At 44.8% G+C, this 23,024-nt stretch overlaps 2 protein-coding genes across 3 annotated transcripts in view; one reads left to right on the top strand and one right to left on the bottom strand.

Annotated features, from left to right (window-relative positions):
* Mgl (low-density lipoprotein receptor-related protein megalin) overlaps positions 1-5,478 on the top strand; it is a 43,053-nt gene extending 37,575 nt beyond the window's left edge. Inside the window, exons 14-19 of the mRNA XM_076827951.1 lie at positions 822-1,076; positions 1,170-1,676; positions 1,752-2,128; positions 2,766-3,370; positions 3,447-3,546; positions 3,618-5,478. Coding sequence (XP_076684066.1) covers positions 822-1,076; positions 1,170-1,676; positions 1,752-2,128; positions 2,766-3,370; positions 3,447-3,546; positions 3,618-3,893 — 2,120 coding nt within the window. The 3' untranslated portion in view covers positions 3,894-5,478. The remainder of the gene's footprint in view (positions 1-821; positions 1,077-1,169; positions 1,677-1,751; positions 2,129-2,765; positions 3,371-3,446; positions 3,547-3,617) is intronic.
* Positions 5,479-6,226: 748 nt separating this feature from the next.
* LOC143377038 (uncharacterized) lies at positions 6,227-22,456 on the bottom strand. Of its 2 annotated transcripts, none has more exons than XM_076827952.1 (5): positions 22,160-22,456; positions 19,659-19,967; positions 18,604-18,675; positions 10,862-11,065; positions 6,227-9,939 (listed from the first exon to the last, which is right to left on the bottom strand). In XM_076827952.1, exons 2-5 carry the CDS (start codon positions 19,671-19,673, stop codon positions 7,345-7,347), a joined length of 2,886 nt encoding a protein of 961 aa, XP_076684067.1. In that variant the 5' UTR covers positions 19,674-19,967; positions 22,160-22,456; the 3' UTR covers positions 6,227-7,344. The 2 variants fall into 2 exon arrangements, with proteins under 2 accessions (XP_076684067.1, XP_076684068.1); XM_076827953.1 differs by having other exon boundaries at positions 19,659-19,956.
* Between the last annotated feature and the right edge of the window lie 568 nt (positions 22,457-23,024).

The following is a 23,024-nucleotide window of genomic DNA, read 5'->3' as shown; positions in this document are numbered from 1 at the left end:
CTGAAACTGTGGATATTTAGGGAATTTCCTCCACTCGAAAACGGTGGAATCCGGCTATTTTCCGATTTTCTGTTATAACTCGCGCACTGTAAGAGATAGAAAAAAGATTCAAGACAAAAGTTACTTCTTTTAATTAATTCCATGATTTGGTAAAAAAATTATTTTACAGTTAGGGTTTATACAAAAATCGACTTTTGAGAGAAACGGTTTTCGAATTCCACTATTCCCAAAAAACCGGTTACACCGCTTTTCGAATTTTCACGATAAAAATAATTAAAGTAGTAAATAAATATTTGTACTTATTTTTAAAAAAATCAGTTTCCTCAATATTATGGAATTACAAAATATAACAAAATAAAATATACTCTATACATCCAAAACCAAGTAAAAAAAAATTAAAATAACTAAAATCCGTACAAAATATAAATCTTGTAAAAGGCGGTACCAAACTATAAATCTTCATTCCATTTAGTATTTTTTTTCTGAAAATATGAACTCATGAAGATTGACTAATCTTCAGCTTTACAGTAAACTGTTACCAACTACAATATTTGAAATTTAAAAATCGGTTTTCGAATTTTACAAATTTATAAATAAAAACCCTATTTACAGTTCACGAGTTATAGCACAAAATCGGAAAATAGCCGAATTGTAGGGGTCAGTTACACCCCTTTAGAGTAAATTTGGGGAGCAAACAAAAATTGCGTTGTAATCAGGAGGAAATTCCCAAAATATTCCCAAATTTTCAGAATTTTTTTAATGTCCGGGTTCGGGCTCTTCCTGTGTGAGTAAACTCTTTCTAACTCCGCGTTATCCTCCAGCCAACTTCAAGTGCGACACGACGAAGAGGTTCCAGTGCGCGAACCACAAGTGCATCGCCAAGTACCAGTTGTGCGACGGCATGGATAATTGCGGCGACGGGTCTGACGAGAATAACATGACCATGTGCTCGTCCCGGGTTCAGCCTTGCGATCCCATAACCGAGTACACCTGCGCGAACAAGAAGTGCGTCGACCGAGGGAAGCTCTGCGACTTCGCTGACGACTGCGGCGACTCCTCCGACGAGCTTGGCTGCCGTACGTCCCAGCATTCTTAACTAGCCTCGCGAGCGACTGCTATTCTTTTCAACATGTGCTCGACAGTCATGTAACTTGATGGCCCCGTTTCAGATCACAACAAGCCCTGCCTGGAGAGCAACAAGGGCGGTTGCGCCCACTACTGCCACAACATCACCGACGGCGGCTACATATGCGCCTGCTACCCAGGCTACATAATCGCGCAGGACAACCGAAAGCACTGCGAGGACATCGACGAGTGCGCCACAGGCCAGCACCAGTGCTCCCAGATCTGTACCAACTTGAACGGCACCTACGCCTGCTCGTGCAGGCAAGGCTTCGAGCTCTCCGACAATCGCAGCGGCGTGTGCAAAGCCGTCGACAACGAGGCGATGATCCTCTTCGCCAATGGGCCGGAGATCAGAGCCTACGAGCTTCACAAAAGGGACGAGGTGGAGGTCATTGCGAATGAGAAGAGAATTCAGGCCGTCGACTTCGATCCCAAAGCAGAATACGTGTTCTGGATCGACAGCCACGACAACTCCATCAAGAGGTCCTACATGCTGAACGCCAAGGGTGGACAAGTGAAGATTGGATACGCCCAGGATCTTAACATAAAAAGTAACTCCCTTCGCCGGAGCGCGCTAGTAGCTTAATATTAAACAGAGGAGGTTAACTGATTCTCTTCGTTCGAAGGTGATTCGACGCCCACCAGCTTGGCAGTGGACTGGATCTCCGGGAACCTTTACTGGACCGAGATCGACACCACGGGGACGATACCGTTCGGTCGAGTGATGGTGTCGAAGGCCGATGGCAGGTACCGTAGAAGTTTGGTAACAATGGGCCTAGAGATTCCGACTTCGATCGTTCTGGACCCAGAGCACGGTACCGCCATCTGGGCAGACGCCGGCAGCGTGCCCAAGATCGAGACCGCCTGGATGGACGGCGACAGAAGGAAGCAGCTGGTCACTGATCGAATCGGTCAGCCGATCGCCCTTGCCATCGACTATTCGATGAACCATGTCCTCTACTGGGCCGACAGCAAACTGAACACCATCGAGTCCATCGAACAGGTAAAACGGAACCTCTTCGAACAAGTAAACGTTCACTTACAGCGAATGGAGTTTCCTGATTTGGAATATATTTTTTTAAAGTACTCAGACTATAAGAAACCCTGAAAATTATATCTGCAATGGACCTATTTTACGCGAAAAACGGCAAAGTCCTCTGATTTCAGAATAATTGGCTAAAACCTGGCATCTGCATGTTGTTTGTGGTGCTGAAGAATTTTTTAAATATTTTTTCGGATTAAGGTACCAGTTCAACGATCTTCACATTGACTGCTCTACCGTGTTCGAATAAAATTCTAAGTGTTTTCGTCATGTTTCCCCACGTCAACTTGAAGGTCGTCTATTTAAAAAATCCCCCCGCCTTTCCTTTTTTAGTTAACCTCAAAAAACGATTTTTTATTAAGAGAACTACCTCGATCAATTTTTTTTTGCACAAAAAATAACGTCATATTCGGATTCAGCACCTCAAAAAACCTTATTTTGCTATTGCGGATATCATTTTCAGAGTTTCTTAGTTACTATGAGTACTTTCAAAAAATATATTCCAAATCGGGAGACTCCGTTCACTATAAGTGAATGTTTACTTGTTAGTAGCCAATCCTCCAAATCCTCACGCCCAACTGTGCGATTTTCCCTGCAGGATGGTTCGAACAGGAAGATAATCTTGAGCGGCGAAGGCCTGAGGCACCCAGTGTCCGTGGACGTTTTCGAAAGCAGCCTCTACTGGACGACCAGGAGGACTGGCGAGCTGATCAGGCAGGACAAATTCGGCAGAGGCGTGCCCCAGACCATCGTGAAGGATATACCCGGCCCCGGAGGGGTCAGAGTGTACCACCAACTGAGATACAACATATCCCTGAGGAATCTCTGCCACGAGGACCAGTGCACGCACCTCTGCGTCCCTATCCCCAGGGGCCACCAATGCCTCTGCTCAGACAGCATCGGCCCGCTGCAGCAAAGAGAGTCGGTGCGGCCTAATCAGCGGCACTGCGACGCGACGAACGAGAGGCCGCTGCCCGCGCCTAGAATCTGCCCCTGCAGGAACGGCGGCCTGTGCCAGGAGGCGGAGGAGGGAAAGCTGCAATGCGCCTGCCCGGCCTACTTCCACGGGGAGTTCTGCGAGATGGTGCTGGTCTCCGCCAGGCCGGGCAACACCACCGCCGCGATAGTTATACCCATTGTCATCTCCATACTGGTCCTCCTTGGAGCCGCTGCTGTTGTCATGGTGCTTAAGAAACGGCCATTGTAAGTACTCGATCGAAGCGCCTTCTAGCGAGCGAAGTAGCTACTTCAGGGTGACCTTCTGATCTTCATCTTGCAGCGGGAAGCCCGGAGGCCTCGGCAGCTTGACTGGTGCTCAGAGCGTGTCCTTCAGGCAGGGCAGCAATGTAGAGTTCGGCGTGCCTGCTCACGAGAGAATGGTAAGTGTAGGTCCCTGTCCCGGGTGATTCTGGAAAAGCCCTTGGATTTATCGAGCTTATTTGCTGGAAAGGAACCCCTGGACGTGGAGTACAACCTCGGGGACGTGAGCAACAAGAACAGGGACTTCAGCAACCCCATGTACGACGCGGTGAACACGGAGACCGGCGCCACGAACGGCACCGGCGCAAGCAGCATGTACGAGCTGCCCGCTGAGATGAAGCCGTCCAGCGTCCAGCACAAAGAACCACCGCAGCTGCACCTGAAGAGGAAGGAGCTCGACCCGACGCCCGTCGACTCGGGGAAGGACACGCAACAGCTGGTCGAGGAAGACAAGTCCGAGTGTTAGATAGTTGTAACTCTTTCATGCAGTAGTTAGAGGTTCTAGCTGGTTGTGATTGGGGGAGGAAGCCGGAAGGAGGGGCCTTGATTTTAAGTAATCCTCTTAGTTCTCCTCGACTGTTCCGCAGATTTCTTGCGATTGTTTTATTCGTCTCATTCCAGGCATCCCCGTTTCCCATCTCGCAGGCATTAGATCTGTAAGCGTGGCGTCGGTTTTGCGAGAAGGCTTTGTAACTGGCATTAATCTTAAAAATTAGCTGACCCTTTGCTTTAAAATTGCAAACCGGGGGGTTTCATAGAGTGACATCTTCTTTCGATTGTTTTACATATATATATACGTACGATTTTACCGTTTTATGTTTCCTAGGCGCATAGATTTTATCCAGTTTCGGCGAAGAGGAATTTTTACAAAGTATAAGACTGAATATATTCTACATGTTTGCAAGCTATTGTACATTGTAAAACTCCGAAGGGAAACAGGAATTTAGACGTTGGCGATTACAGTTTCGTTTTTAAGCTTCCGAGGCGTAATTTTAATTGTAATTCCGGATGCAAGGGGAGCGTTGCGGAACCATTCGACTCGCCTTGCGCTGTAAAAGCCCTGCGACAAAATTACAGATGTATCTCAGCGGTGGTGGGTCTTGTAAATTGTTAAAGGAGCGCCACTGCTGACTACGCCACTGCTTCTACGTAGGGATCCTCTCGTGCTTGTTGTACTTCTATCTCACGTCTACCGCTTCGGAGCTTAGATAGCAAAGAGAGAAGCGACAGAATCGAAGCGGAACATTAGACACTAACAGTCGGAATAAAATCATTCCTACAGCTGTAATAGATCGGGGAAGGAGAAGGATTTTTAAGAGGTCGAGGAACGAAAGCGAGCGGAGTATACGTTTCCTTCCTTCAGGCTAAGGCGAGGTTGAAGTGCAACGAACGAAGAGTTCGTGTCATCTTAGGTGCGATTTGTAAGTCTTGTAAATACGATTTTATCGCAGAATTATTATTTTCACGCTGTCCATGTACCATAAAGAAGCAAAAACATTCCATACTTCTGAAGGCAGTTCGAGGCACGGCGATAAGGAAAGGTTGTTAAAGGACCGTAGGCTAAGAGATTAGGGCCTCGATTCACCTCACGAAAAACAAGCGCTTTTTTTCCGCGGAAAGAACAAATGAATCTCTTCGCGAGAGCGGGAGAGGTGTCTCTGCTCTCTCGTCTCTCCCGGGGCTTGCTCGACCATGTGAGCGTTGTTATGCGTTGTACATTTTTTTCTAGATTATGCGCGGGGAACGTCAGTGTACAGTTTCTCTTCCGTAGCAGCTGTGATCGTAAATTACGAAATTGGAGTCTCTAAGTGTGCAAGGTGATCTTCCCTTTTTTTTTTTTAACGAACAAACGAGTGAGAGAATCCTTTTTAAAAAAGACGAAACGATCTATTCGGTACAGTAGAATCTCGATTGTCCTGATTGAGAGAAGTATTCTTAGGGATCGCGAGGCATTCGTCATCGCGAGGATGTTCATCGAAGTGTAATTGTAAGCCTGGAATCTGGAGTTTGTTGTTGTACGTTGCATCAAATTATACAGATTGTTAACATAATCCTGACCGATCATTCTTTCTCCACCAGCGTTCACCAATAACAGCTCGTATTCAATCTGCTCCCCGTAGTACGAAATTTTAGAATTCAGGACAAGCTGCTTGGTTCGTGTAAATTATTCTGATTTGGAGACCTGTCGATCGGCAGCGTCCGATTGTAAAATTAATTACAGTCGCTGGCTGATCAGCTGTGCTAGGAAACTTCGCGATTTGTTTTTTTAATCAAGTTTCTACTGTACGGTTACTTTTTAGGTAATGTAACGAGAGTTGTATATAGATCTACCGATCAACGAAGAAACTGAACGGCACTGACTCACCTTCTTTACGGATTATACATAAAGTTATATAAATAAAGAAATCTATATATATATAAATATATATATGTATGTATATGTATGTAAGTGCGTATGGGTAAATTAATGCGCATTATGCATCACTGGAAACGACTTTATCCTGGGCGGGGCTCCAGAGTGACCTAATATTATTTTAACTGTATCAGTATTTTCTGTATTTTTGTATCGAGCCGACGAGATATGACGATTGTTAATATATTGTTCATAACATTAAACAGGTACCGTCCAAGAATAAACATTGAAGTTTACCACCGCGCTTTACTCTCACCTCTCAGCGTTAAGACACGAGGATTTGGAAGAAGGATCGTGAAAGGGTTTGATTTAGCTCTGTGACGTAGGTGCAGCAGCTTTTTTAAATTTGGAATTTTGGGAAAAATAAGTGTAGGATTGACAGAATGTTTAGTATAAAAGATTTATTCGATATTGCAGGCAACTTGTACCCACAGTTAAACATTAGTAAACTGCTAATATCGTAGTGTGTACATTTATATATTAATATATTCAGAAACAAAGCGACGAATATACTCATGGGAAATTAACAGATGGAACCGTACTTCTTTCATTCCTATGTTATTCTTTAACTAATGTTACGCGTTGTATACAAATTTGGTTCACACTCCCATGCAATGGCATCGTAAGAATTTTTTAAATATACAGTATAAAGTATTATGAATCGTAGAATTTTTAGTTCCAGTGGAATGCTAGAGTATTTTAAAAATTGAACAGTTCTTTATCCATTCCTACCATTATGCTATACATCAGTCTTCGCTGCCTAAAAAATACCACGAAATTGAATCGATAAAACCAACCGGAGCGAAGCTCGCGGGACTCCCAAAATTTATCCGATGGAAAGATCCTTTGCGGAGCTTTCTTCGAAGCGGACTCACGTTTTCAATAAATACAATATACCTTTCCGCCCTTCTGTATTTACACTACACTAATCTCGATGTAATTAAATACATTACAAAGATTCACAGTTATAGGTTGCAGATTATGTTCGTTGCCTGGTGATAATCCAAGTGCAATGAGCTCACGCACGGACCAAAGTAAAGATGGGTGACCACCAGAGAAAAAAAAGCGAGAAAGATGGTTTTTCTCAAAAAATATATATACACAATAATAACGTTCTTCAAAAGATAAAAAACACCCCTGTGGGTGGAGGAGATTAGAATTCACCCCCACAGTAAAGTAACCCACCCCCCTGCTTGTCGTATGAGGCGACTTAAAAGGGGAGGTTGTGGGCGGCGGTGTTGTTAGAAGAAACCTCCAAAAAGCAAAGAGCGGCAGCACCCTTCTGCTCCGTAAAAAAGGTATAAAAAGGAAAATGGGTCCGCATTACCTTACCCCTACACACACATTCTTCTTTCAGTCCTTACAATTAAGACGTTGTCCCAACATCTCGGACGAGCAATTTCAGAAGCATATCCAGTTCCCCCGAGGAACTAAAGGTCAATCTTTACAAATATTGATGATTTACATCATTATCCAACACGATAAATAACACCCTCCGTCATCTCTACTCTACTTTGGTAGCGGTTTGCTCATCGTACTGGACAGAAGGCACCATCGGTGGCTTGAACCCGTACTCCATCTTGGACTGCCGGAAGCTGCCAGTGTTCCCCACTTCCTGCCTCGTTCTCCTCATAGTTGACTGAACATCCGGCGACGCGTACTGCAGGGACTTGGACTGCATCCCCTGAAGCGCCTTCCGCGGCACAGGGCCCATGTATTCGTCCTTATCCAGCGGGACTCTGCCATAGGTTCCGGGACTGCCATTATTACCAATCAACGCGGAATAAGCAGCCACGGCGTGAGGGTACTGGACCCCGTACGAGCCGAACTTCTTCGCGTGTACGACGGGTTGCCTGACATGCGGGCGGTTCAGAGCAGCGTACCCAAGCCCGTAGAACTGCGTCGCGTTGAAGTAGCCCTGGTCGTCAGCAGCGGACCCGTACAGAGGCCCCAAAGGCGCCTGGAAGTTCTGCCTGATCTGCTGATAGCTTCCGTCGTTCTGAGCGTTGTAAATTGGGCCTGATTTAACCAGCTTCGCGGTTCCAACCGGCACAGCCTTCTCCACGACCTTCTCCACAGAGATCGGCTGCGGGACTCTGAAGTGGATCGGGAAGGGTATGATGAATCTCTGGATCGTGAAGGGCACCTTCTTCTCGATCACCTTCTCCACGTGCACTGGATACGGGATGCGAATCTGCTTCTCGACTATCCTGTCGATGGGCACGTGCACAGGGAACGGTTGCGGGATGGTGATCTGCTTCTCTATCACCTTCTCCACCGGGTAGGGCACCTTCTCCACCACGTCCAACGCGTGAGGCACGTGAACCGTCTTCTCGATCACCTTCTCGATAGAGTAAGGCTGCGGAACGTTCAGCAGGAGCCTCAGCTCCGGCTGCGGTTCGTTAGTGCCCTTGGCCAATAAAATCTGTGCCGCTTCTTGAGCCCCCTGAGGATTCTCCAGGCTCGGCAGACCTGGCAGAGCCTCCACCACCCTGGAGGCCTGCGTAACAACGCTTGACGGCCCCTTCGCTATCTCAAACTCGCTCTGCTTAACAGCTTCCTTCAGTATCTCAGAATTCCCCTGGATTCTAACCTGTTTCGCAATTCCTTGATCGTATTGTCCATTGTCCAGCTGGTCCCTAGCGAACAGAAGTACATTATCCGGCGGACGGGACACAGGCGAAACCTGCTCCACCTGCCCACTCATCGCGGAGTAAATAACATCATTCTCGTTCACGTTGTACTCGTAACGACCGCGCTCCTGACTGTTAGACGGGCCAATCTCGTCCAGAATTTCGTTGCTCTTGTAGATATGCGATTGACCAGGCCTCCTGTCCTTCGGCTGACTCTTCTGCAGCTTTCTGAAGTCGTGCTGCTTCGGCAGCTGCGCGTGTGGGACAAATTCCACTGGGTAGTGTATCTCTTGGACAGGCGCAGGGTGGAACACCTCCACTGATTTCTGGATCTCCACCGAGTGCGCGGGGGCGTGCGAGGCCACCACTTCAGAGATCTGCTCCTGCAGCGGCAGCTGATCACCCTGGAGGCTGGACGTGCCTGGATCGGCAGCGTCATTCTGGACGAGGCTCTCGTTATCAGGAACAGTGGCCTGCGAAGGCTGAGCCTCGTCCTGGAGGTAGTCTTTGCTCGATACAACCGGGCTGTTGACTGAATTTATGTCCTGCCCAGCGTTCATTAACGCCACGCCGGCCTGAAGGGGACTCAAAACCACTGGCGACGCCGCTAGATAGCTAGCCTCCCTTTGCTTCGTTGTGGCTTCTACTTCTGTTGGCTTCGCTACGTCGTTGCTCCCCGAGTGGTCACTTATCGCGGCGTAGGAGTATTTCTTCTGCCGAGGCAAATCCGGCACCACGATGGGCCCCGAGAACTTCCCCAGGGAGACCGTCAACGCCGGAGCCGCGGTCGACGAGGAACTGTCCTTCACAGCGTTCTCCTGTTCGGATGTGTGCTTCCTCGGTTTGTTCTCTCTGACTTCTTCGCTCCTCCAGGGGAGACTCGTCGGTTTCACCTTGTTACTTTGAAGGTAGTCGACTTTGGCGAAGTCTTCCTCGGCTTCCTTCTGCTTCAGTGCCCTCTGCGACTCCGCGATCTTTGGCACCGAAGCGGAAAGCCGTTCCACCGAGGATGTGTTCTCCGGGGCATTGGGTTTCTTAGGCGCAGAGGGTCTAGAATGCTTCCTATACGATTTTCTGTGATCCTCTGGGTAGAACAAAGCTTCCAGAGGCTGCCTCGACCGGATTCGACCGGGATTCTCGTTTCTGTGCCTGGAGGAAGATCGAACTCTCTGCCCGAAGTCTCCTATACTCTCTACGTCCAGTTGGGATTCAGAAATGCCGTGGCTTAAGTCGTTAGACTTGTTATCGTGCGCGTATCGTGTCGCGCTTGAATCCTGAAGAATGATTTCTTGAGACGGGAGGTACTCCACTATTACCGTATCGTTCTGACTCGTTCTTACTGGCCTCGAAAGACCGCTTATTGGCTCACTCGTTGTACCTTCTTGGGCAGCTTTTGCTTCTGTCAAGACGTAAGGCTGAAGTATGTGCTTGGAAAATCTCTGCTCGAGATCAGTCACGCTTTCGTTCTGAAAAGAAGAAACGAAATGTAGTCAAGGATTCACCATTGTGCTCGGAGAAATAGAGTAGCTTCATGTATATTTTATTTCACTAATCGCAGTGCGCTCAGTGTATTAATTTTCAATTAATCCTTACTGCTTCCTTACGTAACTTTGTAATTTCGCTTTCATTCACACCTTTGTCTAATAACCATGAACTAAGGAGAGAGCGTTCATTTCGTTTAGCTTGAAATAACACTGTTTAGCGGAGGCTGTGCGAGTTACCGAAGTGCAAATTTATGCAGATTCCCTGTAATCGAGTAATAATTATTACAAACTAGAGTTTCTTTACGGCAGGCTGCTTTACATCGTTTTATCAATGAATAGGCTCGACGAGAACGCTCGCGGAGGCACGAAGTTTGGACAGAGCGATCGTTTTCAACGGGAAAGAAGCCTCCTTTTGCGTCCGTTCGAGTGAAAGCGTTTAGAAGGGTCATCGAGGGAAACATATGGGATTTTACGTTACATGAATCTCTGACGCAACGAATTACATGTCTGCAGAAGCGAGTAACGCGTTCCAGCTTCTCGAGGAGCGTTGACAACAATTTCACGCGCCTCTAACGACCTGAATCCCTGCCGACGATGAGTCGAATATTTTCCGATATGATTATTCAGCGTTTGCGGCGATGAGAGTGAATGACTCTCCAGCGAGCAGGAAGGGAAAGCGAGGAAATTGCCGGTAGCAGTTCTTGTTCAAAAAGTGATCGATGAACCACGGAAATGGGTGGAATAGAATCTGGCCTGTAAGTTATAAAACTGATACTCCTGGAGGCAGTTGAAATTGTTTTTAAGAAGCGATATAAATCCTTCGAGAGAAGCAGCTGTTATGTAAAAGCTCCAGCTGATTTTAGAATCGTCTTACATGAAAGCTTCATCGCTGGCAAATACTAACCCTGCCATAATCATTTTCATTTTTGCTGGCAAACTTCGCAGCCCTCTCGTTTTCTCCAACAGGCTCCTTAGCCTGGGAAGTATTAGATACTCCATCATTCTGCTTCCCATTAGTCGAGTAGTGCTCCTCAACAGTCTTCTTCTTTGTCTCTTCCTTTGTTTGCCTGCTACTTCTCTCAAGCCCGTAGCTCTGGTCCACAAGTACCTGTGGACAATAAATATTTCAGATTAGCCACGATAACGCCAGGCTCAAGTTGCTAAATTGCTTAAAATCAGGAGCAGATAGTGAAAAGCTTGAAGTAGTACTTAGAAGGGAAGATCGCGAATCCGGAAATTGAAAAAATTCTGAGATTTTTGTTTGCTGCCCAAATCCACTCTAAGGGGGTGAAATTAACCCCTGAAGATTCGGCTATTATTCGATTTTATTTTGTAACTCGCAAGCTCTAAAGGGTAGAAAAAAATTCAAGACAAAATAGTTACTTCTTTTAATTAGATCTATCGAATGGTAAAAGTTTCATCAATTGTTTAAACAATTAGAAAAAAGTTATAAACAAAAATAATCGTTTCTAAAATTCGTTTTTTAAAACAGATTTTACAGAAACCATTATTAATATTTTTGTTTATAACTTTCTAATTTTTTGAACAATTGATACAACTTTTACCATTTGATAGATCTAATTAAAATAAGTAAATTTTGCCTTGGAACTTTTTTCTATCTGTTACAGATTGCGACTTACAAAATAAAATCGAAAAATAGCAGAATCCTCAATGGTTAATTTCACCCCCTTAGAGTGAATTTGGGCAGGAAACAAAAATTGCGTTGTAATCAGGAGGAAATCTCCTACATATTCACAAAGTTTCAGAATTTTTTGAATTTCCGGATCCGGGATCTTCCCTTGTGAGAGATTTTTCTCTACAATGCAGAATTTTCGAGATACCGGGGCATACACCTTTTCCACCCCTCAACTTCGAGGGCTGATTTCACCCCCTAGATATAGAAGTTTTCCAATAAAAAAAATACGCGTGGAATATTTTTTTAAGAACTATAATCTACATAAACCTCGTCGAAATCGGCGTCTAACAGTTGGATAGCGTCCCTTCTTAGTTACCTCCACCTCATTCTTCTCTATTGCTGAAAGAAACACCTAGCGGCTGCGAGCAGTGATACTCCGCGCTACACAGACAGGCTGTACCAGTAATCTAGACACGAGCCAGTGGGCGAGGCCGAGCATCTGACCCAATTTGTCGCAGGTAGAACTAGAGAAGAGATCGCGTGGAAGCCCTAGAAAAGAGTCTCTACCTCCAGCCGATCCACCGAGACTAGAAAATCGTTGACAGTAATTTTGTACAAAAATGAAGATACAGAAAAGTTCAGCGAACACGAGGCACCGCTATTGGAGACATTAATCCTCCGTACTAACATACAGTAAGATCCTATCCAACTAAATGAGTCCTCCCTCTATTCAACGCAAAGAAATGAAAATAGGATTCTAAAACTCCAATTCTTGCGTTCACTCCGAGGAGCTACCGAAGCAACAACACCTTATTGCAGGTTTTGCTGGCTGGAATCAATTTGCACAGTGGAGCTCGTCCCGTTCTTTGGGCGAATTCAGCTCAAGCGCAGCGGCGTCGGCCGACCGGAGGCTGAAAATAACGCGGCTGGTGCGCCGAGATGAGAGAAAGGTGGACTTTACGGTACCCATCGGCGGTCTCCCTTTCTCCAGCGCCGTTCGAGGGAGAAGAAAGGAGAAACGGGAAAAGATGCGCGCCGCATTCTTGCAGCTCGCGCAAAAGAAAAACCAGTGAGAGTCGTGCGTGAGCTCGCGTTAAAAGCAAACCGTTTGGGCCGGGCTGCAGGACGCCTGCGGTGGCGCGCGGCGGAGACCCAGCTCCGCCTCTGACAGCAATTCCTCTGGCTCCACGGGATGGTCCGAAGGAGCAGAGGCTCCCTGGAACCTTCCATTAACTCTTCCACTTCGCTTACAGGCTCAGACGTCTGAATAGAATACCTTCTTCTTTTGTTCTAATGTAGGCCTCGGGTATCTGGGCGACTTGGATCTCGAGGATCACTTACTCCGTCTCCAGTATCTTTAGAAACTTGTAGCGACTCTCTTAAACCCGGAAAAATAAAAATAAAAATAAAAATAGGAATAGAAATAGGAATAAAAATAGGAATAAAAATAAAATAGGGTTAAAAATAGGAATAGGAATAAAAATAGGAATAAAAATAGGAATAGAAATAGGAATAAAAATAGGAATAAAAATAAAATAGGATTAAAAATAGGAATGGGAATAAAAATAGGAATAAAAATAGGAATACAAATAGGAATACAAATAAGAATACAAATGGGAATAAAAATAGGAATACAAATAGGAATAGAAATAGGAATAAAAATAGGAATAGGAATAAAAGTAGGAATAAAAATAGGAATAGAAACAGGAATAAAAATAGGAATAAAAATAAAATAGGATTAAAAATAGGAATAGGAATAAAAATAGGAATAAAAATAGGAATACAAATAGGAATACAAATAGGAATACAAATAGGAATACAAATAGGAATACAAATGGGAATAAAAATAGGAATACAAATGGGAATAAAAATAGGAAGAAAAATAGGAATAAAAATAGGAATAAAATAGGAATAAAAATAGGAATAAAAATAGGAATAAAAATAGGAATAAAAAAATAAAATAAAAATAAAAATAAAAATTAAAAATAAAAATAAAAAAAATAAAATAGAAATAAAAATAAAATTGTGCAGTTGTTCTATTTGTAGGGCCACTGGAGTTATTCCCTCTGCCTTTTTTGTATCCTTTTCTGACCCAGATGTATATTCATACAGCCCAGAGATTTCTAAGCCTGACGTCGAATGAAAATCGTTGCCAGTAGTTCTCTGATGCACGGTTCGCTCCGAGCAATCGCACCGGGAACCTGATCTCGGTAACTGGTGAAACTTGCCGCTGAATTCTGGGAGCTCCTTTGATGTTTCTCTCCCCAAAAGGGATATCCTCCAAAACGAGTTGCCGTCATTCTCACTCGTTCTCGATTTTTAATAATATCCATACCCCGGTTTCTACCGGATCGTTCGCCGAGCCGCCGCGACCGTAGAGAATGGCCGGCGTTTTTCACCGAAGCCGCCGCAAAAAGAAGACCGCCGGGATGAATGAAAGAGAAATCACAGGATTGTGTTCCGAGCGAGCGGTTTCTCGCTGATTTTTGTGGAGCCACTTCGACTGACCCAGTTGTCGCTGGTCTCGCCTGCAAAGATACTCAAAGAACTATAACAGCCCCGGTTTAATACTCCGCTCGCTTTCAGCGGGGATGAAAGCGGACGATTCGCAAATTAGCAGCGGTATGTTTACAGTGCTGTAACACGCATAAGATTGTCCTTTCGCCCGCAAGATTCCTCGAAGACACGCGACTGACAAAAGTCCACTTTCACTATTTTATGATACCCGGGGAAAAGAAACGGACAGAGTGAAATGCTGAAGGCCTGCGCCAGGAGCTGTTACCGAAGATATCCGCAGCGAGACCTTTGAAGTTCATGCCTGGATATTGTAGAAAGTTTTCCTGCCACCGGCGAACGAGCTTCGCGGCGCAGCGTTTGCAAAGAGTTGCAAAGAGTACAGGTGAAGTATAAACTGGAGCGAGCGAAGTGTAAACAAGCCGGGGATTATCCGTCTGAGTAGGAGGTGCAGAGAAAGAGAAAGGAAGCGACGCGAATTTTTGACAGTAGGTGGGTCAGCCCTGGAACCAGCTTTCATCCGAAAGTGCGCGGAGAAAGTATTCGCACCTTTTTGTTAGAGGAAATTCCCGGAGGAACCTTGATCGCCGCGCGCCAGCCACCTTGAGCTGCTCGGCTTCAGCCTCGAATTTGCGCAAGCTATGTTACACTCGTCTTCAAGATCGCAGTTCAAGAACAGAGTAGGAAGAGCTTATCAGCCGCTGGTTTCCCACTCAGCGATCAAGCCTCTGTGCAGCTCTCGGTTAAGATTTCTAGCAGTTAGAGGATTCTTTTCCCTTGCGAGCGAACCCTAATTACAGGAGATTGCATTTCATGCGAGGCAGAAGGCACTGCGAGTGACCTACAGGAGTATGTTTTAAGAGAAAGTAGTGTTGCTGCGCAATGCGAGTTCCCATGTTTAATGAACATCCTGCGTATCAATAATCGAAGCAGAAAGATTATAGCCGCTGTAACATTCAGCCGTACAGTCTTACGTAACACTCTGCGTTACGTATTCTAAACGATACGTAAGGCTGAAGCTCATCGTTGAAAGAATTCCTCTGAAAAATGTAGCGCATACTTTAGACTGTCCACTGACTTTGTAGGGTGGAAAGTATTCTGTTCCTGCGCAGAAGTAATTCAGAGAGGGACCTGGTTCGGATCTGTTAGCTTCCACTCGCAAAAAGTGGCGAAGGCTCTGTCCCAACTCGTCTGGTCCCACAAAAGTGGAGAAAGAAAGTCATGGTCGGACCGAGGCGCTGAAACTTGAGCATAAACGATCGCCTTAGCGCAGCGGTGTGGCTATAAAAGGAAGCTCACTGTCCGCCGTTGTTTTTAGCTGCTCGCGTTACTCTGCTGGCTGGCTGGGAACGGTGGCGGCCTTCAGGCCAACCTTCATCCGCAAGTTTTAGGTGAAAGTCGTCCTTAACCTTCGCATGCTGCCTAGGTCATTTCACTGCCGTCTCATTCTCTTCCGACAAGCCTGTCTAACAAAGTGCAGCTCACACTTTCCCCGAGTGTGCTTCTACTAGGAAGCGTTTCGCCGGTGCCAATGCTAGCCTCGCGGGTCCGCAAACTGGCGAGTTTCTTCTGCGTCTGCTTAGGGCCGCGGAATTTTCAAGGCTGATATGCTGCTTCTTGCGAAAAGCTGGGGCGTTGGCAGGCACTGGAAGCCTTTGAAAGCTATCCTCTCTTCTGTCTTCAGCAGCTTTCTTCGAAGGAATACTGCGAAGGCATAATAACTATCACACGAAAGCATTTCAAGTTGCATGCAAAGAAAGCAGTCGGGTGCCTCTGACACTTCTATTACATTAAATTCTGAGCATTTAGAATAATCACCTGACTCTTCGCTCTAAAGGATTAGTCGCTCCAACTTGGAAATTTGTGTGCGACTGTTGCACTGAGAATACTCTATCGCCTGGTCTAAGTACTGCGTTGAACATTTTCTTATAAATTTTCCAAGGGGAGTCTCTGAGCAATTGATCTCCGCTTGGTGGAGTCGAGGGGAGATTTTTCTATGGCGTTCCAGGAGAATCATGTGAGAGACTATGGATGCATACGTGGCGGGTGTTGTCGCGCCTATACATGAAGTAGCACTTGAATGACGCCCGCAAGTAGATCGAGGTTAAAGATTTCTATGCCCGAAGGTTAAGGATGTCTCTGTACGGTGCCTATCGGTCCATGGGGTTACGCGTGAAAGGCTCTCCCGTTTTACGTAAGTCGAACGAAACTCGTTCTGCGCCGCTCATTTCGTTTCGCGCCCGCTGTCGAAAGTGACTTCCGCCGGCGGAGCGGCTTCGCTGCATTCCCGAAGACAATGGCGATTCTATCTTGAGTGGGGAATCTGCAAGTAAAATGCACGGATAGCGCTCTGGAGACCTCCGCGACGGAATTCGGCTCGTGAGAGTAGATTGGACGAAGAAGGTGTTAATTTAGCTGTCCACTTTTTGGAGCGCTCTGGGGACTCAAGGGATGCTGAAGAGAGATGGGTGGACCTGGCAAGAAGCTTTCTTAGGTTGTAGTAGCTTCTATAATTCTTCAGCAAATGTTAGAGCTTAGAACTTTCTTGGGTGGTAGTAGTAGAGTTTCTTCAGTTCTTCAGCAAAGATTAGAGTGTAGAATTTTCATAGGTAGCAGTAGGTTTCTTCAGTTCTTCAGCAAAGATTAGAGTTTAGAATTTTCTTAGATCCTCCAGGTCTTCAGAAAAAATTGTACTGTTCCTTCAATTGAAGTATCGAAGATTTCAATTTGGTAGAACCTCTGTGCCACTAAAAAAGCTGTTGATCCTGAATTCCCTTCTTCTCTGCTTATAAGAAACTCCAGTTCTTCAGAAGAGATTGATATAGTCTACGCCAAGGACTATTCAACTACTGTATTGCTGCTGTAATTAATAGAATTTTTTAGAAAGGGAAGTGGGAGGAATTCTCATGAAGAAATTGAATACAAGGCAGCAACTTATCGGAGTTAATTTCTCAGCAGGTTTAGATCCTCTTCCTGAGGATTTTAAGAAAGCTTGCAAACAGCTGTAAATAATTCACTCCTGCTATTTTCCCCAGCCATAAAAATCAAGTGCGATTTTAGCTATTAGTGTGAAGTGACTAAACCCATCGACGGACGTTAAATTTTATATCCCCTGGCATGCAGTTGCTTCCTTACGGCTAGTCATGAGTTACTATGACCTCACGAATCCAATGCCCGCGGATCGCTTCCTTGAAATGCCTTCATGCTCAATGATAAGTCGCGCATTAGCGTCGCGTTACGGGCAAACAGGTGGAAGAAACTTTCTAGAAGAAATGGGGATTAGAGGATTGTTGAAAGAGGGGTGGTGAAGCTTAGCGTTTGGAATTCCTTGAAGATGAAATTGTAGATACGCACTCGCTTCGACAGGCTGTTTCTTTTACTTCTCGGATTAACGGAAAAGTTCCTTCACCTCGCTTTAATTATCTAACTTGACTTTTATCTTGGAAGAGCTGAGTTCTTTAATTTTCTCGTTACTCAAATTTAATAAAACATCCAGGGGCGTATAGGCTAAGTAGGCTGCAGCCTAGGGCGGCAAATCTGGGCCGCAACAGATTTTGAGGGGTGGCGAAATTTGAGAGAGCTGAAAATTTGGGAAAGCGGCAAATTTTTTGGAGCGACAGATTTTGAGGGGCGGCAAATTTTGAGAGTGCGAGAAATTTGGAGCAGCGGCAAATTTTGAGGAACGACATATTTTGAGGGGCGGAAAATTTGGGAAAGCGCAAATTTTGAGGGAGCGGATAATTTTGAGGGAGCGGCAAATTCGGGGAAGCGCAAATTTTGAGGCGGTAAATTTTTGAGAGAGTTGAAATTTGGGGGAGCGACAAATTTTGGGGAGTGGCAAATTTGAGGAGCGCCAATTATGGGGAGCACAAATTTTGAGAGCGGAAAATTTTGGGGAGCAGAAAATTTGGGGAGCGAAAAATTTTGGGGAATGACATATTTTGAGGGGCGGAAAATTTGGGAGAGCGCAAATTTTGAGAGAGCCGAAATTTGGGGGAACGCATTTTTGAGGCGGTAAATTTTGAGAGAGTTGAAATTTGGGGAAGCGGCAAATTTGGGGGAGCGAGAAATTTTGAGGAGCGACAAATTTTGAGCGACTGAAATTGAAAAAAGTTTGAACAAAGACCATTTCCTTCCCTTCCCAATTATTTCAATTTTCTAAAACTTCCAAGTACACATCACAGAATGTCCCTAACTTGAAAAAGAAGAATTGCGACTACAACTTCTTCAGCTTCCTAATCGTTCGTGAAACAAAAAAAGCAACCTACCTCGAAGAAAAATTAAATAGTACCTACAAATGGAAAGCAAAAGCAGCTATGAGCTTCGACCAGATCCGAAGCTCACAACAATAGTTCCACTATCTCTATCCACGATTGTGTAAACGTTGCGCGCAGAGTATTGCAGCGACTAAATCTTTAATCGGCAGTCGGAGCGGAACCTGGGAAAATGAAACCGCTGGGAGAATTTGCAGAGTCAGGTGTGTTTTCTACGTTTACCTTTTCGTTGCTCCAGTTTCCATGGGATTCCGATGTCGCTGTCACGGCCACCATCCATATAACCGCAGCCACCTGTAAAGAAGAAGCCATGATTTATATCCACATAGATCTCTTCCCTGAAATGCGAATTCATTCCCCACTGTCGGGCGAAATCAAACAAGAACTGCAAGCACAGGATCAAGGAAGCGATTAAGAAAAACTGGGATATTGCATTTTTACAGTTCATACGCTCTACAATTATGTTACGTAGGGGATCCTCTACTGGCAGCGAAGGCTCAATTAATCTTCCACTAATAAGAAGAAATGAGATTTAATTTTGAATGCGTAGCACGCTTTTAGTTGGAAATAAGTGATGCTTGTTTGAAAACTGCTGAGTTTCCTGTTGAATTTTTAATTGGAGATCAGTTAACAGCGGAGATTATGTTGATTAGCCTAATTCTCTGGCTTCCTGTGGTTGAGGAAGTACGCAGACGCTTTAAAGAAGTATATGACAGTTTCTTAAAACAGAGACGACTTATAATCCTCATCCAAATGAGAAGAAAAGTTTCAAGGAACGCTGTCTTATTATTTAGGCAGGTACTGTAACCCCTAACAGTTTGAGTTTTAAAACCCCTTTTCTGATTTTACTTTTAGAAGATACAGTTTTAATAGAATCAGAGCTGTGCGAAGCATTCATGACACTGAGGGGAATCACGGCAGAGTAAAAATTCTTATTACAATAGTCACAGAAATCCTTCAGAGACGATAATACCTTTATTGCTTCTAATTTATTTTTTTGAGCAAAGATTTCAATCCAAACTTCCCCCAATGATACTCTGCAATAACTTTGTCCAAAAGTCAATCAAAGGGACCTACAGAAGTGCTCATTTCTTCAAATATTACCAAACTGACGAAGAGCAATTTCTTCTATATATTTATCCCCAAGTAATTTTTTTAATTTTTCCCAGATATTTATTTATCAAATCCTTCGCGTGGCCTCTCCTCGGAAGAAAACCGTTCGCGCTTGAGAATTGCGGTGTAACTGAAGTGAATTATGCAGAAATGCCGTGACTTACAAGGTAGAGCTTCATCGTCTTCCGCGCGTGTATTGACCAGCCGCTGTAGTTCCTCAGTGTGTCCGCGTTAGTCGTCCAGGATGCTCGTCTTCTCTATCCCCTCGTACGGTTGCCAATCCTCTGAAACCTCGATCCGATGCACGCACTCCGGAAAGAAACAGTGTACTACTTCGTCCCGGCGCGATACACTTGACTTAACTGGTAGCTCCAGTTATCCCCACGCATCAAAGGAGTCCGAAGAGAGCTACGATCACCTTTAAAGATCCCTCGGCCACCATCCGATTCGCGAGCCCGGCCGCTGGACACGATCTGGGCAAGAGAATTGCAGGATTCAGTCGAATGGATGTGCAAATAGGTAGCTCAAAATAATTGGGAGATCTTGGGATTCGTGACTGCGCCAAACAGCAAGTGTTTCTTACTGAATGCTCAATTTATTTTGCGCGGCACAAGTGGGACTCGTCGTTTTGGGCTGTTAAGTTGAGCTGGACGGTCTCATACTTATTTTGAGCAATGCAAATTGAGGTAGAATTCGATTGTGACTGCCTCAGCTTTGAAATATTGTAGATTTCTTAGGCTACTATATTTGGTGTTGTGCAGGGCTCATTTTAATTTCGATAGGTTGCTCAAAACAATTGGGGGATTTTCGGTTTGAAGAATACGCTATATCATAGGAGTTCTTTTTACCGAATGCTCATTTTAGTTTGCATAGAATGAGACGGCTTTACCATATCGCTCGGCTCATATGAGCTAGATGGGCTCATAGTTATTTTGAGCAATGCAAATTGAGGTAGAATTCGATTGTGACTGTCTCCAGCTTGAAATATTGTAGGTCTCTTAGGCTACTATATTTTGTGTTGTGCAGGGCTCATTGTAATTTCAACAAGTTGCTCAAATTAATTGGGAACTTTTCGGATTGAAAAATGCACTACATCTTAGGAGTTTTTTTACCGAAAGCTCATTTCAGTTTGCATAGAATCAGAAGGATTTATCATATCGCTCGGCTCATATGAGCTAGATGGGCTCATAGTTGTTTTGAGCGATGCAAATTGAAGTAGAATCTGATTGTGACTGTCTCAGCTTGAAATATTGTAGGTTTCTTAGGCTACTATATTCTGTGTTGCGCAGGGCTCATTGTAATCTCAATAAGTTGCTCAAAACAATTGGGAGATTTTTTATTTGAAAAAGGCACTATAACGTAGGATTTTTTTTACCGAAAGCTCATTTCAGTTTGCATAGAATGAGAAGTATTTATCATATTTCTGAGCTCATATGAGCCAGATGGTCTCATAGTTATTTTGAGCAATGCAAATTGAGGTAGAATCTGATTGTGACTGTCTCAGCTTAAAATTTCGTAGATTCCTGGGGTTACTATATTTTGTGCTGTACAGGGCTCATTGTAATCTCAATTATTTGCTCAAAATAATTGTGAGGTTTTTAGTTTGAAGAATACACTATACATCAGGATATTTTTTTACTGAATGCTCATTTTAGTTCGCGTAGAATGAGAAGAATTTATCATATTGCTCGACTCATATGAGCCAGATAGTCTCATAGTTATTTTGAGCAGAGCAAAATGAAGTATAATCTGATTGCGACTGTCTCAGCTTGAAATATTGTAAGTTCCTTGGAATCTACTGTATAGGGCTCATTGTAATCTCATTAAGTAGCTCAAAATAATCGAAGAGTCCTGAATCTTAAAAATCAGCCAGGCATCAAACATTTTTTTTCTGAATATTCCTTCTGTGCATTATAAGTAGAATTCATAATATTCATCACTTCACTTGGGATTCTGACCCTACAACTATTTTGAGCAGTGTAATAACAATTATAAAAGCATCAGATTACAGCAGCACTGTTTTATCTATCATTCCAGCATTCTTACGTAACTGCATATCGTATTCCACATCAGAATAATATGCTCGGAATAATCAAGAAGTCTCATTCACGTATAAGGAAGCAACAATGGTAGGTACAAGTCCATGAATGATAGGAATGAGAGGTCGAGAAAGTGGCATTGGCGGGACCAGCGTATTCCCGGCGATTCCGCAATTTTCCTTTCCTCCCCGCCCAGTCGTTATTCCGCTCGATAGCAAAGTACCTATCTCCGCTCATAACAAACGGGCGCGCGGCCATTAAATCCTCGCGGAAGAAACGGAAAGTTCCCTGCCCCCCTGTTCCCCCAAATTCCAGCCACTCCCAACTACGTACGCATCATTCGCATAGAAACGCAAACGAATTTATCTCGAGACGCTCGACGAGATCGAAGAGGAATTGGAGCAACGGCGCAGCGATTCCCCTCGAAACGCGCATAATCATCGATCGCCTGTCCGCTCGATCGTCGATCCTTTAATAGATCGTAAGTTCTACAACTGGCAGGCTTTACGACTCGAGACGGTTTCGCCCAGCGCCGCGTGATACTTCTTCGCCCGGTTTATCGCCGAATAGATAATAAATAGTCCCTCCCCGAGCCATTCAGCATTGGCTCCTTACTTTCATCTTACCTTTCACTGCTCCGCGCCGTCGCCCGGCGCCTGGTCCTTTTTCTTCCCACTCCTGGGCGAAACGCATTTTCGAGGAGCACTGGTACTCGCTTCACGACCGAGGGATCCCGCCAGAGAGACATCATCGTGCTTCGATTGTAACCGCCTATCGGAGAGACCCGAACAATGAAACGGTGCGCTGAACACGTGGCTGAATACCGGAATTACGCGAGGTTACATTGTTACTCGCTCCACTACTATATACGCTAAACGTTAATTAGTTGCGTGTTAATGGGCGTTGTTCCCCACGAACAATGAGTTTCGGCAAATTAACGCTCAGCGCAACGCCGCGTGCGGGACACGTGTAGTCGCGTCTCTTCACTATGGTCAATTAAGGGGGTAGACACGGGTAATGCAGCGCGCTGTATACCGACACAATCTGGCCCGAAACATGGGTTCGGGATTTTTCGTTTTTCGTCCTTATATGAGCAGATTTGGGGCTGCGCGAGGTCTCATTCGAAAGAGGAAGGTTCAATGCGGAGCGCTCTGCTCATGGTTCAACGAAATTGTGTTGATATGTAATAATATCAGTGTCCAAAGTAAAGCAAAAGTCGACAAAATATACCCGCAGAATCCAAGCATTTTTAGGTTACTAAAAGAGTTTTGTGACTCAAACGGTGAGCAGAGCGCTCCGCATTGAATCTTCTTCTTTCGAATGAGACCTCTCCCAGACCAAAATCTGCTCATATAAGAACGAAAAACGAAAAATCGTGACTACATTCCCAAATCAGAGTTCCGCCATATTGGCGATAATACATAGCAAGTCACGTGACAAATTTAGTTGAGGTAGTAGATACGAGATGGCGCCTACTCGGGAGGACTGCCA

Source organism: Andrena cerasifolii, chromosome 15 (assembly GCF_050908995.1).
Source record: "Andrena cerasifolii isolate SP2316 chromosome 15, iyAndCera1_principal, whole genome shotgun sequence".
NCBI classification, from domain to species: Eukaryota; Metazoa; Arthropoda; class Insecta; order Hymenoptera; family Andrenidae; genus Andrena; species Andrena cerasifolii.
The sequence above is the reverse complement of the archived record's forward strand: the minus strand, read 5'-3'. Positions and strand labels throughout refer to the sequence as shown.